The following is a 16,633-nucleotide window of genomic DNA, read 5'->3' on the forward strand; positions in this document are numbered from 1 at the left end:
AACAAGCGAAATTCAAAATCCATTTTGGAAAACATTGTTCTGTTTAAGTAACTGCTTAGTTGTATTACCATTGTATTGTTATGAACACACATTAAATTATTGTAAACAAATTGAAGATTTTGGCCAAAAGAGTTTTGTATGTGTAAATATTTTGTTCAGCATTTTGGTGCCAAAATTAAAACGAATGGAATTAGTTATGCTGCTATATGAAGTGATGGCCATTAAAATTGCATAAGATAAATGGAACAAAACGCGAAAAATTATACTATATTATAAATAAAACTGAATTTAATGAACAGCCAGGCTTTTATTTTAACGCAACTTTTAGCTGCAGCAAAAGCGACGAGAGAGAGAGAGAGAGAGAGAGAGCGTAGCAGCAGCAGCAGCGCTGAGCAATGGAGCGCAAGCGAACGAGCAAAAGACGCGAGCAGCAAAAGCGATAGAGAGAGCAGCGCTCTCTAAGCAATGAAACGGCGACGCTCAAGCTCAGCCGATGCAGAGCGCGCAGCGAAGAGCAGCAAAGCAGCGACGCTCACATTTGTGTGGGAGTTTGAATGCATAAGAAGTTCTTATTAAGAAAGCACGTAGGCCACCTTGGTCACTTGTGTTTGAACTCTCGGCGATTAAACAAACAGTGCGTAATTTACCAGTGCTATAATAATAAATAAAATCAATGTGCTTGCTTACAAGCAATCTTTGGAGCTGCTTTGAGCAAGTAAGTTTATAACATTTATTCTCAACAATTGAAGATTCATAGTTTACATATATAAAATGCAATTTTCGCTGACTTTTAGTAGTTTGCTTGAAATTTTCATTTATCTTACGCTATTTTCACTCAATGCAATACAACTAACGGTTCCTTGCATGAGCCTCTCTGCGAACTTTACAGACTCTTAAACTAACAGAGCTCTGCATTGATGCAGCTGAGCGCTCTCTAAGCAATGAAACGTTAATGCTCTCGTTCGGCTGCAGCAGCAGCGCAGCGCAATGGAGCGCAAGCGAACGAAAGACGCGATAGAGAGAGCGGCGCTCTCTAAGCAATGAAACGGCGACGCTTAAGCTCAGCCGCAGCAGCAGCGCTGCGCGATCGCGCGCTTACGAACGAAAGACGCAAGCAGCAAAGCAGCGACGCTCATATGTGTGAGAGGCTGTTAAATAACAACGCACGTAGGCCACGTAGGTCAGTTCTGGTTGGAGCGTTGGCGAGTGAACAACTAGTGCGCGATATACAAATAATTAATAATTCCAACATGCTTACTTTAAAGCAATCAATGGAGCTGGTTTGACCAAGTAAGTTAGTAACAAATGTTATGATTGATTACATTATGTCTATAAAATCTATAAAAAGAAAAAAGATTACGAACGTTATTAATTTTTACATATTATCCACACAGACATTGACGTTGGATTGGCCTTGATCTCGTCGGAGGCGCACATGGAGCAGCAGCTGGTGTTAGGAACTTGGCGCTTGCGTGACAGCTTCATGACCTTGAACAGCTACCAGCTGCACCAGAAGGACATCTTACCAGAGTCTGTGGTATTGTCGTAGTTATCATTGTTGGGTAGGATCTACATGCTGGAGAGTTACCGGAGGACTACAACATCCAGTTGCAGCGGCAATATAAACAACAATAGATGCTCGTCCTGCTTGAACGCATGCTGAATTAACTTTAAAAACGATTCCTTATTTGTATTCATTTGTATTTAGCCCTTAATATTATTTGTCATAAGAATATTTATGTTTACTATATGTATGTAATGTTTTTGGTTAAAGGCTTTTCTGTTAAATTATAGTATTATTAGCAATTCGCTTTTACCAAAAATAAACAATTATTATACACGACACGACTTCTTTCTCTTATTTTGAGGGAATACAGGCTTTCAGGCTATGGAAAATTTCCATCCAGGATTGCACAAAATAATGCTATGGCTAGCTTGCAGGTGCTCCATTTTATCTGAAGCTGCAAGGACTACAAGGATGGGAGGAAAGTCCTTACAGGAGCAGGAAAAAAGAGTGCTTTTCGTATATATTTGTAGGACTTCTTGTAGCTAAATTATATTTGTACATAGCTTCTCAAATCTTTGAAATTAAACAAAACACAAGTTTGCGGCTTTGGTTTTTTTGTCATAACTTGGCCAATAATGAACCGATTAAGCAACTGTTTACTGTTACACCCTCGTATTGATGCTCGAAACAAAGTTGCATCATTAGATTTTGAAATTTAGAACTTTTGATTTTTGGCCATTTTTAAGAAAATTCGTGATGGTTGCTGCCGTGCAGTCCAATAATCATTGGTTGCTGCGCCGCATTCCAATAATCAATGGTTTTGCCGCGCATTTCCAATAATCAATAAATGCTGCCGTGCAGTCCAATAATCAATGTTTTTTGCCGCGCATTCCATAATCAATGGTTTTGCCCGTGCAGTCCAATAATCAATGTTTTTCCCGCGCATTCCGAAAATTCAATGAGTTTTCCCGCGCATTCCAATATTCAATGGTTTTCCCGCGCATTCCAACAATCAATGGTTTTCCCGCGCATTCCAATAATCAATGGTTTCCCCGCGACATTCCATTAATCAATCGGGTTTCCCGCGCATATCCAATAATCAATGTTTTGCGCGCATTTCAATAATCAATGGTTTTCCCGCGCATCCCAATATCAATGGTTTTTGCCGCGCATTCCATAAATCAATGGTTTTGCCGCGCATTCCAATAATCAATTGGTTTTGCCGCGCATTCCAATAATCAAATGTGTTGGCGCGCATTCCAATAAATCAATGTTTGCCGCGCATTCCAATATTCAATGGTTTTCCCGCGCATTCCAATAAAATTCAATGGTTGCTGCCGTGCAGTCTAATAATCAATGGTTGTTGCCGCGCATTCCAATAATCAATGGTATTTGCCGCGCATTCCAATAATCAATGGTTTTGCCGCGCATTCCAGTAATCAATGTTTTGCCGCGCTTTCCATAATCAATGGTTGCTGCCGTGCATTCCAATAATCAATGATTGCTGTCGTGCAGACCAATAGTCAAAGGTTGTTCCCGCGCATTCCAATAATCAGTGGTTGCTGCCGTGCTGACCAATAGTTAATGGTTGTTTCCGCGCATTCCAATAATCAATGGTTTTGCCGCGCATTCCAATAATCAATGCAGTTTAATTGGGAGGCTTCTCACGAGTATAGCAATGCATAAAACTTTGAGATCGGACATCCTTTGGCTGAATTAGAGCCTATTAAAGATTGATATTTTGCAAAAAATGGATTGGTTTTTTTACAGTCGCGAAAGTAGGCAACACTTTTTGCAAAACTCTTGCACTTCAAAAAGTGTTGCATACTTTTAGGATGAAAAATTAGCATAGACAACAACCAGACCCTGGTCAATAACATTGGACCCAACAATAAGATCCATTGCATACCCCAAAGGGCTGCCAAGCATCGACAATCCTCTAAAGAAAATTGGCCATATCTCGGCAGGATCAGGTCGCATTTACAAAATTCTTTGTTCCTGGCACTCACAGGACGAGACTCTACCGACCTGCATCAAAACAATATGGGGTCATCTAATTGTCCATCAACTTAGAAAATTTTCGCCTCAGGGCGCGAGCAAAGTGGCCAAAAACACAAAATCCGTATTTTCTCCGGAACTACAAGGACAATGCGGATGTCCTTTTTCAGCACGATAGGCCTTCAAAAAAGTAATCGTTTGGCATCAATTTCGTCCTGATCCTGTCAAGGATTCGGGAGATATAGCCATTTTTCTGTATACGAAAACAGCTGGTTTTCTCAGCTCCTGTAAGGACATTCGTCCTTTGAGATATATATTCTGAAAGCTCTCCAGGAGCACTACCTGGACACCAAAGGACATCCTTGTAGTTCCTTACAGTTTCTGGAGAAAAAGGACATTTTGTGTTTTTGGGCCAAATTTTGCGACTAACCCCCTGTAAATTTTTTCAAGAAATTTTTTTGTGCAATTCTGAATATCCTAGTATGCAGTTCGATAGTTTCGATGCCCAGGAGCACGAAAATGTTGATCCTTTTTGAATTGGAAGGATAACGAAGGAGCAGGAGCTAAAAAACTGTGAAATTTGGCCTTGGTGAAATGTAAACAATAAAAGACTTAAGCAACGAACTTGCTCAAAGTTTTATTGCGCAATGCTGGATACCCTGGTATGCAGACCAATAGTTTCGATAACGAGGATGTCAAAAATGCACGTCCTTTTGCAATTGAAAGGATATGCTGGGAACAAGAGCTATAAAAAATGCACCCTTTTTTTTTTTTTTTTTTTTAATATAATATTTAATAACAAATAAGAAGTCATTTGTTTAAATTGCATATAGATTCATTATTTATTGTCAATCAGCTATATGCATAGTAATTGCAGTTTGTATACAGTTATTTTGTTACATAAAACACAAAATACAAATACATAATACATATTATAATACATAATATATAAAAGATACAATTAAATAAAGTTATTTATTTTAGCTAGCCTAGAATCAAGACAATTGCTGATGTTGCAGTCCTCAGCGTGGATGACCCGACTCCTAATCCTTATTCATGTGACGCAGCTGCTGCTTGGCAAATTTAGCAATTTTAATACCAATTGCTGCTATAAATGGAAATAGAAGGCGCCTTGGCAAAAGGACAAGCAATGTTGTTGTCGTTGTATAACTTTATTTGAATATATGCATGTATCTTTGATTTGACATATATATGTGTATGTGTATGTGTGTGTGTGTGTATGTATGTTCATTATTCAGCAGTACTGCTTTGTTTTAAGTCAACGCCGTCAGCTGCTCTCAAGCCAAGCGATAAGCTTAGCTTGCAACAAACTGTCTTAAATATCACAACTGTTAATAATAAACGACTACATTTGCGCTTTGTAAAAATAATGATACATACGAATACAGAAAGCAGTAAAAAAAAAATACACAAAAAAAAAAGAGAGAGACAAGAGTAACTGCGCGAGTGAGAATAAATTATTATGGTAAACAAAAATTTCGACTCTAGCAGTTGGGACACTTGACCAGTCCGACCTCATCGCAGTTCATGCACTTGAGGGCCATGAACTCGGCGGTGAAATGATTTCGATGCATCGACTTCTTGGAGCCATTGCAAGAGGGGCACGGCAGCAGGCGATAGCCACCGCAGGTCTGGCAGGTATAGGCCGTGGCAATGCTCTAAAGAAAGAAAGAATGAAAGAATGAGTTGCAAGTTAGTAAACGCTGTGGGGCAAGCCACTTACTTTGTAGGGTCGCAAAAGCTGCCGCAGTTCGCCGCTTTCGTTCAGACGCTCCACAGTATCCGCATCCTGGCAAAAGGTAATAACAAATTAGTTGAACAACAATTAGTAACTGCGCACACTTACGCCAATGTGTTGGCCTTCAACAAAAAGCTGCGGCACGCGTATTGTGTCCTGCTGCATGCGCTCGCGCATCTCCTGCTGATACTCCAGGCTCATGAAAACATCGCGCTCCTCAAACTTGATGAGCAGTGTGCGCAGAATTTGCTTCACATTGGCGCACTTGGCGTACGTATCGCGTATGATGCCCATGCTGGTTGTATAGAGCACCACCTTGCCCAAATCCTTGTCCTTGTAGCTCTGACAAAACGAAAAATAAATAAATGATACATTTAAGTAACGACCTTGAGCAGTCAACTTAAGTTTAGGCAGCTGTGCTAATTGCGCGGCAAACTTAAAAACTGAAAATAGATTGTTTCGTGGCAAGCGAATGGCCATAAATGTTAGAACAATCAGCTAAGCAGTCGACCTGAATTCGTTGGGTAATTATTAACAATTGGCCAGCAATGCGTTGATTGTTTAATTGCAGCAGCAATACAAAAATTACGCATTGCTTGTAGTTATAAGAAAATAAAAACGCACATAAATATGGACATTAAATTAGCTAACGACATTTACATTTATCACAAAACACAAAATCCGGTCTTTGGCGGCAAGTGAAATTGCAGCCATTTCCACTTGCAGCAACAAATTCCGCACAGCAAGTGGCAGGCAATCTTAACTGTTGTCGGCGCAATTAACTGCAACGAGTTCAGTTTCAGTCTATTGCCTATCGATAGCGATTAATCGACAATGTTGAACTCGTAGACAGCTTGAGTTATGCGCTCCATAAATTACAGCATCAAAGTCTAGTGGAGCTATGTCTGCTTTATGCATAATAAAGACAAAAAGCTAACTGCTACACAAACTTTTGTTTCATGCATAATTTCAATTTATTGCTACTCATTAATTTCGCTGCTCTCAAATTGCAGCTCATTGACTTGCATAAGACTTTGCAAGCTGCAACTTGACTTGGCATATTTAACATAACACGCTGCCAATATTAAACTGGTACATTATTAATTGCCATTAAGCGTCATTTGCGATCTCCAGTTGCTCTCTCGTGTGCAAAGTTCAAAGCCATGTAAAGTGATAAAAACGTTGCCAGCCAGCCCAGCCAGCCAAGCAAACTTGTTTTAGCTACAGTTGCAGGCCCAAGTTTGAAGTTGGCCCAGGCCATTTGAACTGACCTTAAGTGTGTGTTGTCCACAGCATTCGAAACAGAACAACTGACATACAAAAGTCACACACACAAGTCAAAAAATTACAAATTTTTGTTGGTCGCTTAGCTCTGTTAACAGCTAAGAAAGATATTTTTGTTTTTTGTTTTTTTTTTTCTGTTCGTTTGTGGGCAAAAAGAGAAAGCAGGTCACTTACGATCGACAAGCGTCGATTGGAGGATGGACGGACAATCGGCCAGAGATCTGCGTGCGAGGCAAGCGCAGCATCCAGCGAGATTATGTGAGCAACTGCAGCAACATTCACACGACTCAATCAGCGCGACTCCGTCGACTGCGCTGCCCATAAAGTTCAATTAATACGTCACAATTGTAGGCTGAACAATTACGTAAGCGGCCCAAAAAACATTTTCTCCAAACGAAAGTCTAAATGTAAATACACTTTGCATGCCAAGAAATTTTGTGTTTAAATTTTATTATTGTTTGCTTTGAACTTGCTTTGAAATCTGCATGCTATGCAAAATATTTGAAAAATTACTTAATAATTTAAAAAACAATGCACACGCAGCTGAAAGAAAAAAAATAACTTTCAACTCTGCACATAACTTTTAAACAAAAAGCAAGTGCAGCCAAAAGGCGTTGCCGCCACCAATTGCAGTTGCAGTTGCAGTTGCAGTTGCAGCTTCAGCGACGTTGACACGTTCTCATGATTCAGTTGCAGTTGCAGTTGCGTTTGCGTTTTTGGTTTTGAATTTCAAGCAAGCGGCAAAAGCAAAAGTAGCAACAACAACAAATTCACACACGTAGGCCGCAGCAGCAGCAGCAGCCGCCGCCCGGGGGCAACATTTCACTTTCATTTTATGTGTGTGTGTGTTGAGCTTGGGCGCTGCGCTTCAATTTGGCAATAATTGGTTATTTTAATAAGCCAAAAACCCATTGGCTGCTTTCCTTTTGGCCCTGAATGCAAATCAACATTAAAATGCAGCTAACGCGCCAAACTTTTCGAGTTGCTGCTGCTGCTGCTGTTTAATTTGTATTTGCTGCATGAAAACAATCGTGGCGGCGCCACAAATCACACACAGAGCCAACCAAACCACATTAAACTGAACTGACTAACTGGTAACTTGGCAGCCCTGGTCACGTCAAATATATTTTCATTTTCACTTTCGTTCGAATTTCAAATTTATTTTTTACTTTGCATGCACACGCCACCCGCAAAAAACAGAAAAAAAAACACAAAAAAAAAAGCAGCTGCTATTTTATTTTAAGTTTATTATTATTATGTCTTAAGCCAAATTGTTGCCTAACGAGGCTCATTAGTCTAGCTCAACGTTTTACGTAGATTACAATTTGAAGATCGCTTGACAAACATTTGACTTTCCCAGAGAAAGTTGAGCGCAGCATTAGAAAAAACTTCTGAGCCAAGAAGGCACAAAATATGCAACTTTATTAAATATTAAAATTTGGCATTAAAGTAAACTAAAGCAAGCAACTTGGTTCTGTTTGTTTCAAATAGTTCAAAGCGCAGCTTAAGCATTAGAGTAAGCATTAATTTTTTATATTTTATGCAGCTACATTTGATTTTATCATTTTTAAAGTTTATATTTGTTTTGATATTTCAAATCCTATACACATTACGTATTGAATATTAAACGTTTAATGTATATTTTATATATTTTATTAATTAGTTTAGTTTATGTTTTAAGCTTTATATATTTTATCAATTTAGTTTATTCAGCATTAAGCAATTCTTTAACTATTTGTTTCAATATTTCAATAAGCGTCTTAAACGCTTGCTTAATACATAAACTAAGCCTTAATTGCTGCAGCTTATAAACTTTATTTATTTACGCGCAACTTTTTGTGTTTTTTTATGTTTTTTGTTGCCTTGTCTCAAGTTCTTTGTATGTCAATATTTCAAAACGCGTCTGAGTTTCCAATTTACTGCATAAATTAAACATTAAACGCTACGAAATTAATCGATTCGTTTCAACATACATCATTTTATGCATTTTATTTATTATTTGCCACAAAAGTTCAAAAGTCAAAACAATGGATGATGTTATCAGCCCAAATGCTTGTTTTTTTTTCAATATTTTTTATAATGCCATGAATTATGTTTTTGCATAAATTCAACATTAAATTGGCGTTGTTGACCTTGAGAGGCTCGGAATCAATAAAAATCTGCGCAGAGCTGATGAAACAATCGTTTGTGGCGATTGCATAATAAGAAAGAAACATAAAAGCCTCAAACTATGTTAAAGAAGAAGCAGACGGACGGACAGACGGACGGACAGAAGTAGGCAAGACAAATTACAATGATAAAGAGTGGCCAACATGCTAATTATGCGCATCAACAATAAATCCAGCTGACAATCTAATCATACATTATGGCCAAACCCCCAACCCACCACCCCGCCCCACTGAGCGAGCGCGCAAACGAGTTGAGGCCATTAAAATATAATTTAGTTAATTTGCGTTTATATTTAGCATATGCATGTAGGTTGTAGCCATTGACGAAATATTACAAACTAAGAAAATGAAAGTTTACATAATGAGCCGCGAATCGGCTTTGGGTTGTAGTCAACTTAGCCATATCTATGTATATATATTTATTTATTTATGCCATTTAGTATTGCGGCCTTTGTAGGCCTTTGTTCAATTCAATTGGCTAAGCGAAACAGACGCGTCAGCATTACACACTGAGATACAAATGTATCTGTATCTTTAGCTCTTAGCTCTCAGCTGTGGCTGCATGACTGGCCAATTCGCTTGGCGCGTGTTTAATGCAATTTCAATAACACTGCAATTGGCGCTGCCTATTGTTAATAACGGCTTTCAAATAATACTATACCCAAATATAAATAAAATAGGTCACATGGTCATGAAGTCGCCGCCAGGGCCAAATGCCTGAATTTGAAAACTTCAAATGCGCTCAATTTAAACAAAACATAAACAAAACGTAGTAAATTAATAATAATATACAAATGTGCATAAACAAAATGTTTAATTTAATTAACTATTAAGCTGCTTAATTAGAGCGACTAACAAACAAATTGGCTGCTTAATTATGCATGTTAAATATTTTTAATAAATAAATGTAAGCTTACAAAAAAAAATAATAAACACTATGTTTATTTTAAATAACAATGACAAAAAATTTGCCATGCATTGTATTTTTTAAAAAAAATTCATAGCTAAAGTGTATGACAAACAAATGAAATACAAAATTAGCTATTTGTTTATTAATTGTAAATAAATAAATTGTTGTTAAAGTTTGCTTGCTTATTTATCAGCAATTTAACATTTTCGAGCCCAACTCGTTGCCTAAAGAATTAAACTTTTTTTTTTAAATTTATTCTTTTGGTCGAAGAAGTATTTGAGCAAAATTTCAAGTCGCCACGCCCACCATTTTGGGCGCTAGCGTATGTAAATTATTTGAAAAATTAAATTTAACTTTAACATAACTTAGTTAAATCATTTATTAACAATATTGCATTTCTACTTCTAAACTTTTCATATTAATTTTATAAGTAAATCACGCACTTTATAAAAAAAAGTCTCAGAATTTCACAACAATTTTTTTCAGTGTTTAAGTAAACATATAAAACTACTGTAATATCGAAGAATTAGCAGCAAATAATAAAAGAAACGATAAAAATTCAAGTAGCTCACAGGTAACGTTTGGGTTGTTGGGTTTAAATTATTGTAACTAAGCTTGTTAAATTATTTTTAACTAAGCAACAATTTATGCATTTTAAGCAATAAATTGGGCAAAGTTCTGCAGTCAAGCTGCCAGCATAAACAATTAAATAAACAATTACTTTCACAATTAAGAGCGCAGCTCAGGGCTCAGTCTCAGTCGCAGCCGCAGTCTCGAGACATTCGAGTTAAAATAGAAATCAAGCTGTAAGCTCTTTAGGCAGCTAAGCGCTGCTGTCTGTTGCTTATTAAGAACTTTCAACTGAAAGAAAGCGCTTTGAAATCAAAAGTAACTGATTAAGCGCACGCAACTGCAATTAGTTGCTACTCGCTGCTGAGTGGGGGGTGGGGTGGGGTGTGGGGGGGTTTTGGGTGTTCATTTAGGTGCACATTTATCGCTGACATCTTTGGCAGTTCAGCATTTAATTTGTAGCCAAACTAATTATCTTGACCACTTCCGCTAGCAACAAATAAAAAAAGAAGCCAAGCCCAAAAAAAAATAAAAGACTTTCTCAGTAAATGGCAACGAAAATGTTTGGCATATGGAAATTCAGCTGCCCATATTTGTGATCTGAGTCGGAGGCTTTCACAAATGTACAACGGGGCGTATGTGACATATGAGGCTACTTAACGGTACATCAATGCGCTATGTTCTGCAAATAAATCAAAAAAACAACAACAACAATTCAAAGCTTTCACAATATAAAACACTTGTGGGTGTTGTTGTTGTTGCTTATTTATTTATTTATTGTAGCTGAAGATTGTAAACAGAAGATTGCAGACAATGCAAGATTTTTAGGCAGACAAGCTGGCGCAAAAGCTAACACACATGCATTGCATAATGTGTGTGTGTGTGTGTGTCAGCAAGCCAAACAAACGCCCACACACTCAACTCGACAGCTGACTGACTCTGACTCAGTTTACGACTCCAATTCAGACTCAGACTGCGCTTCAAGTTTAGTGTTGAAACTTTCCCAATAACAACAACAACAACAATAACTAAAGCAACTGTTTAGCTTGTGACTAACATAAACAAATATTTGCTGCACTCATAAATGTTTTATATTATTTTTAAATTTTAACCCACTTTGCATTACAAATTAGCAACAGCTAAATGACTCAGCTATGTTTTAACCTTTTAAATAAAAACGAGCTTCGAAAATATGCATAATAAAATAAGCATTGGAGTGTTATGCAAAAAATTAATAAGAAAAATAAAAAATTAAATTTGTAACTCATAAGTAATCAAATTAAACTAAAATTACTTAATATTACGCACAAGCAATTAAAGCATAAATTTAGCTTCTTATTTTATAAGCATAAAAATTCGTTGTTTTTAAATTGCGCATCGAGTTTATTATTTAATAAAAGCAAAAGCAAAAATGTAAAAATTTCTTTGTAAACAAATTATGCAAAAATTAAAGTAAAAATTAATAAACTATTGCTCATAAGCAATTAAAGCATAAATTATAAACATCTTTTTAAATTTTATAAGCAAAACGTGAACATAAAAGTTCGTTGTTCATTTGTATGCGTAATGAGTTTATTATTTAATAATAGCAAGAGCAATAATCTAAATAAAAATTACACAAAATTGCAGTGAAAATGACTCAACAGAAATTAAAACTTTACTTTACTCAAAGCGCTTTAAATAAATACAATTTATAGCAACAATAAAATGCTGATTGATTAAATAAATTGAAAGCAGCTGCTTAACTTTGTTAATTAATTCACAGTTATATATAACTGTTGTTTTTTTAATGATTTGCCTGTGCACTTACCTTGACATTTGGCTGCTGCAGTTGCAAGAACGTGGCTACTCCATTGCGCACACGATTCTTGACGCCACGCACTGTGCCCTTGGCGGAGCGAATGGTGGAGCTGGCGGCGGCGGCGGCGGCGGCGGCGGCGGCATTTGCATTGCGTCGCATATCCTTGTAGCCGGCAAAGGCATCCTCGCGCTCGTCCTGCTGCTCACTCTCAAACTGCGCATAGTCCGGCGAGCTGGCGCCAAAGCTGCGACAGTTTGCATGCTCGTTCATATGGAAATTGTAGAACTGATCGGCTTCATATTGCAGCGGCTCGACGCGCAGCTTGAGCGTCGGACGCAGCGATTCCTGACGCGCGCGCGTTCTTAAGCGTTCGCAGTCGCGCTCGCGTTCACGCTCGCGATCGCGTATGTCGCGCAGCAGTGAGGTGGGCAGCAAAGCGGCGCCGAGCTTAAGCGACGCTGCCTCATTCGAATGCAGCGAATCGCAGCTGAGCGACGAGCTGCTCTCATCCTCGCACTCCTCGCTGTCGGTTAAGCTGTAAGCGCGCAAATGATTGCCCTTGCCTTTGAGCTTGCTGCCGCTATTAACGCGTATGCGTGTTGTCTTCAAATGCAGCTCCAGCTTGGGCTGCTGGCTGCTGCTCGAGCTGGGCGATTTGCTCTCCAAATCGCTGCCAGTGCCGCTGTCGAGCGTTTCGCAGGGCGAATACTGCCCGCTGGACACCAAATAGCAAAGCTGATAAGCTGCAGCTTGTGGCTGCTGCTGTTGCTGCTGCTGCTGCTGCTGCAACAACATCGCGCTGTCGCTTTGACTGTCGTTCAGCTTGACAACGCTTATTTGTTTGCCGTATTGTTTGTTTGTTGCTTCTTGTTTGCTTTGCGCATTAGCGATTTGTATCTTGACCGTGTGCTGCGGCGAGCTGTTGGCAACTGTTTGAGCTTGAGTTTGAGTTTCTGTTTCGGTCGATGCACTCGATGCTGCTGCTGCTGCGTGTTCGACTAATGTTGGCTGACTAGCATTGGTGTTGCTCTCTTCAATTTCTCCAGCGACTGCTGCTGCTGCTGGCAGCAACACGTTTCTAACATCATCGGCAACATTGCAACTGATAATCGTCGTTGTTGTTGTTGTTGTTGTTGCTGTTGGCGCCTCAGTTGCAGCTACAGCCTCAACCTCGGCCTCAGTTTGGCCAATGCGCAACAACAGCTGTGGATATAATTTTGTTGTTGTTGTTGCTGCTGCTGTTGTTGCTGCTGTGTTGTAACTAGTTTCAAAATCCACTTTGCTGTCTGCCTGCTCAGCTTGCAGCTTCTGCTGCAAATTGTTGCTATCGTTGTTGTTATCACTGTCGCCAAATGCCAGCAACAGTTGCTGCTGTGACTTGAGCGACTTTTCGTCCTCAGCAATGTTGCTGTTGTTGTTGTCATTGCTGTTTGACTGCTGATCAGCTTCAATTATTATTGAAATACCGCGCAACGGCCTTTGCTGCTGCTGCTGCTGTTGCTGTTGATGTTGCTGTTGCATGTTTGCAGTTGTTGCTGCTGCTGTTGTCACTGTTGTTGCCATTGGTTCTGGCGGCGGCAGCAACAGCATTTGTGTAATTTGAGGCAGCCGCCAATATCTAATTTCAAATTTTTATGCAATTGTTGACTTGAGCTGTTGGTTGCTGCTTGATGGTTGCTGCTGCTGCTGCTGCTGTCAGGTTGCAAGTTTGTGCTATTTCCACTTGTTACTATTTACCGCTGACCATTGCACAGCGCATTTTACAGTTAGTTGGCCGCATGCAGATACAGCTGCAACAAAAGAGCAAACATTTAGTTAGTGCGAGTGAGAGAGAGAGAGAGAGAGTGAGTGAGTGAGAGAGAGTTAGTTTGGAATGCCACTACACCTACATGAGTTGGCCAACTGGCTGACTGGCCAACTCACCAACTGGTTGCTGCTGTTGCTGTTGCTGCCTCGCAGCATGAGCTTGACATTTAAGCCAAAGCGCCGCTTTGGCCAAGAGATGTTCTTCTGCTGCTGCTGCTGCTGCTGCTGCTGGCTCCTCTGCTCACATGGCATAATAATAATAAATGTTAAAAGCATTTTGCCAAAACCAGCAAACCGAACAAAGAGCAGAAGAACCAGCTGCGACACCAATAACAACAACAACAACCTCAAAGATATATCTAAAACAATAATCATCTGAATAATGGCACACAAAATAAAAAAAAAGCAACAAATCTGAAAAGAATGCTGTCAGCAACACAAGCCACAATGTATTAAAAAAATAAAAGATGCTAAAAAGCAGCTGGCAACGACTTATCGTTACGCTTTAAATTTGAATTTGCTGTATATTATTTATAGATTTTAGCAATTTATTATTATGCTAAGCCATTTGCTTAATTAGCTTTAAAATGCTTTATATTTAATTATTTATGTAAATCATTTATTGCAACTGCATTTGCTTTTGTAATTTTTAAAAGGTCAACATTGGAATTTGAGCTCAAAAGAAAGTTGTACAAATCCTTTAAATATATTTTTAGAATCTTTAGCTTTAAAGAAATACAAATTTATATTAATGCGTTCAATTATTTTTTTACAACTCCTTTTCAGCAGCAACAAATTTTGTAATATTTTTGAAATTAGAAAACTTTAGTTAAAATTAACTATATTTTAAATATTTCAAAAAGTGCTAAAAATTTCTTTTTTATAATTTTATAATTTATATTAATGCTTTCAATATTTTTGTACAACTTATTTTCAGCTAATTATTTTTAACATTGTTGCTAAGTTTATAAAACTATATTTTAAATAGGAGTTTATAACTGGAAAAGAGTTCCAAGAATTCTAAAAAAATTAATTATTAATGCGTTCAATTATTTTTGTACTTATTTTTTTTTGCAGCAATTTTTTTTTTTAATTTTTAGTATACATTTTGCCCTGCTGCTGCAATTAACGCATATACCCGAATTTTTTAGTAAGTGTATTTAAAAAAAAAGCTGTTAAGAACAAGATTTACATTTGAATTACCTTCGAGAGTGGAGAACTGTGCCCGCGGGGTATTTCGGAATCTTTATTTATTTATGTGTTTTTGGTTTTGAAATTATTTTTTTTTTTTTTTGCTTCGTCTCTTAGTCAATTTGTGACTTTGAGCCTGGAGTTGGGAGCTGAGCTGGCTAACTGGTAATTGCCAACTGGTTGCACTTGAACCTGCCAATGTTGTTGTACTTGTTGCTGTTGTTGTCGATTTTGACCAGTTGATGTCCAGTTAAAAATTATTTGAAGCGTGCAGCCTTCAGAGCTCGAAAATATTGCAGTTGCCGCTTGTTGCACAAAAAACTTGCACGCAAATATCAAAAAAAAAAAGAAGCCAAACGCAACAGCAACAAAATAGTTATAAAAAAAATATTAACAAAAAAAATTTGAAAATAAAACTTGTGCAGCTTGCGGGCGTTTGAGGCGAGGCTTACATACGCATAAACACGCACAAACACGCACGAGCACGCACACGGCAGACGCAAACGAATTCTCAACACTTTTCTGGTTTCTGTTTTGGGATTTAGGATTTTGTGGGCGACGACTGCACGAACTCTCGACGCGTACAACTCATTCAAAATCGCGCTGCCAACTGAAAACTGAAAACCGCAGCAACAAAGTCGTGTTGGGTTGGCGTGTTTTGGCCAGGGATTTTGTTGTTGTTGTTGTTGTTGTTGTTGCTTTTTAAGTTTATTTTTTTCTGCTGACGGCTGCTGCTGTTGTTGTTGTTTAATTTTTGCTTTCAAGCAGCAGCAGCAGCAACGAAATTACTTGAAGCACTAACAAAAACAACGAAAGCTAACAGCAGTCATAAACGCTGCGCCGACGCAGGCAGCGAACAGAGCCACACAGCAGCGCAAAGCTGAGAATTTGTTTACGTGTGCACAGGCGCGCTGCGCTGCCAACAGCGACGACGACGCGCGCGCCGCTCTCCGCTCTCCACTTTACACTTCTCGCACACCGTCTCTATAACCGTTTCTTTTGCTTTTGCTTTTGCCTGGGCGCTCATCACTACTTTAGCATGCTATGCACCTACTTGCAATCCATTGTGGTTGTTGTTGTTGTAATTGTTGGAGTACTCGTTTGTTGGCAAAGTTAATTGTTTGCAGCCGCACAGTGACACAAAAATGCTTGAAAAGTGTAAGCAGGTGCACGTGTAATATGTAATGTAAACTTAAATGAAACAAATGTTTCATACGCGAACCGGTTTAACATAACTTCATAAACTATACTTTCTAAATGGCTTACAAATAATATTTCCCAATCGTTTTTCAAATGTTTATGCATTTGCATATTTCTAATAAGCTTATCACGCTTGCCTTTTAAATTGCAGACAACATTCAAAGCTCTTGCCAAAATTAAAATTGATGAAGCTTACCGCAAAGACACTTAAGAATCAGCGTTAAAGCGTAAAAACTTGTTGCTGTTTTGCCCCCGAGCTGCACCTGCAACAATGCTGGCGCCTGAAACGAAACAAAGAGACAGAAAGAGCGAGAGAGAGAGAGAGACACACACAAACCAGTTGTTAGTATTTTGGCACAACATCACACCACTGTGCATACCACTGTCGGCCTCATATAAACGTTGACTTTTGCGGCATTCGTCTCAGCTATTTCATTTA

At 38.5% G+C, this 16,633-nt stretch overlaps 1 protein-coding gene across 3 annotated transcripts; it reads right to left on the bottom strand.

The window, feature by feature from the left end:
• Window positions 1–4,495: 4,495 nt before the first annotated feature.
• On the bottom strand, window positions 4,496–16,436 carry LOC108607226 (glutaredoxin domain-containing cysteine-rich protein CG12206). Of its 3 annotated transcripts, none has more exons than XM_017997903.1 (6): window positions 16,391–16,436; window positions 15,007–15,315; window positions 12,007–13,787; window positions 5,373–5,606; window positions 5,250–5,315; window positions 4,496–5,184 (listed from the first exon to the last, which is right to left on the bottom strand). In XM_017997903.1, exons 3-6 carry the CDS (start codon window positions 13,585–13,587, stop codon window positions 5,011–5,013), a joined length of 2,055 nt encoding a protein of 684 aa, XP_017853392.1. In that variant the 5' UTR covers window positions 13,588–13,787; window positions 15,007–15,315; window positions 16,391–16,436; the 3' UTR covers window positions 4,496–5,010. The 3 variants fall into 3 exon arrangements, with proteins under 3 accessions (XP_017853392.1, XP_017853391.1, XP_017853390.1); XM_017997902.1 differs by lacking the exon at window positions 16,391–16,436 and adding an exon at window positions 15,451–15,705; XM_017997901.1 differs by lacking the exon at window positions 16,391–16,436 and adding an exon at window positions 15,447–15,705.
• Window positions 16,437–16,633: the final 197 nt, after the last annotated feature.

The sequence above is a fragment of the Drosophila busckii genome, chromosome X (assembly GCF_011750605.1).
Source record: "Drosophila busckii strain San Diego stock center, stock number 13000-0081.31 chromosome X, ASM1175060v1, whole genome shotgun sequence".
NCBI classification, from domain to species: Eukaryota; Metazoa; Arthropoda; class Insecta; order Diptera; family Drosophilidae; genus Drosophila; species Drosophila busckii.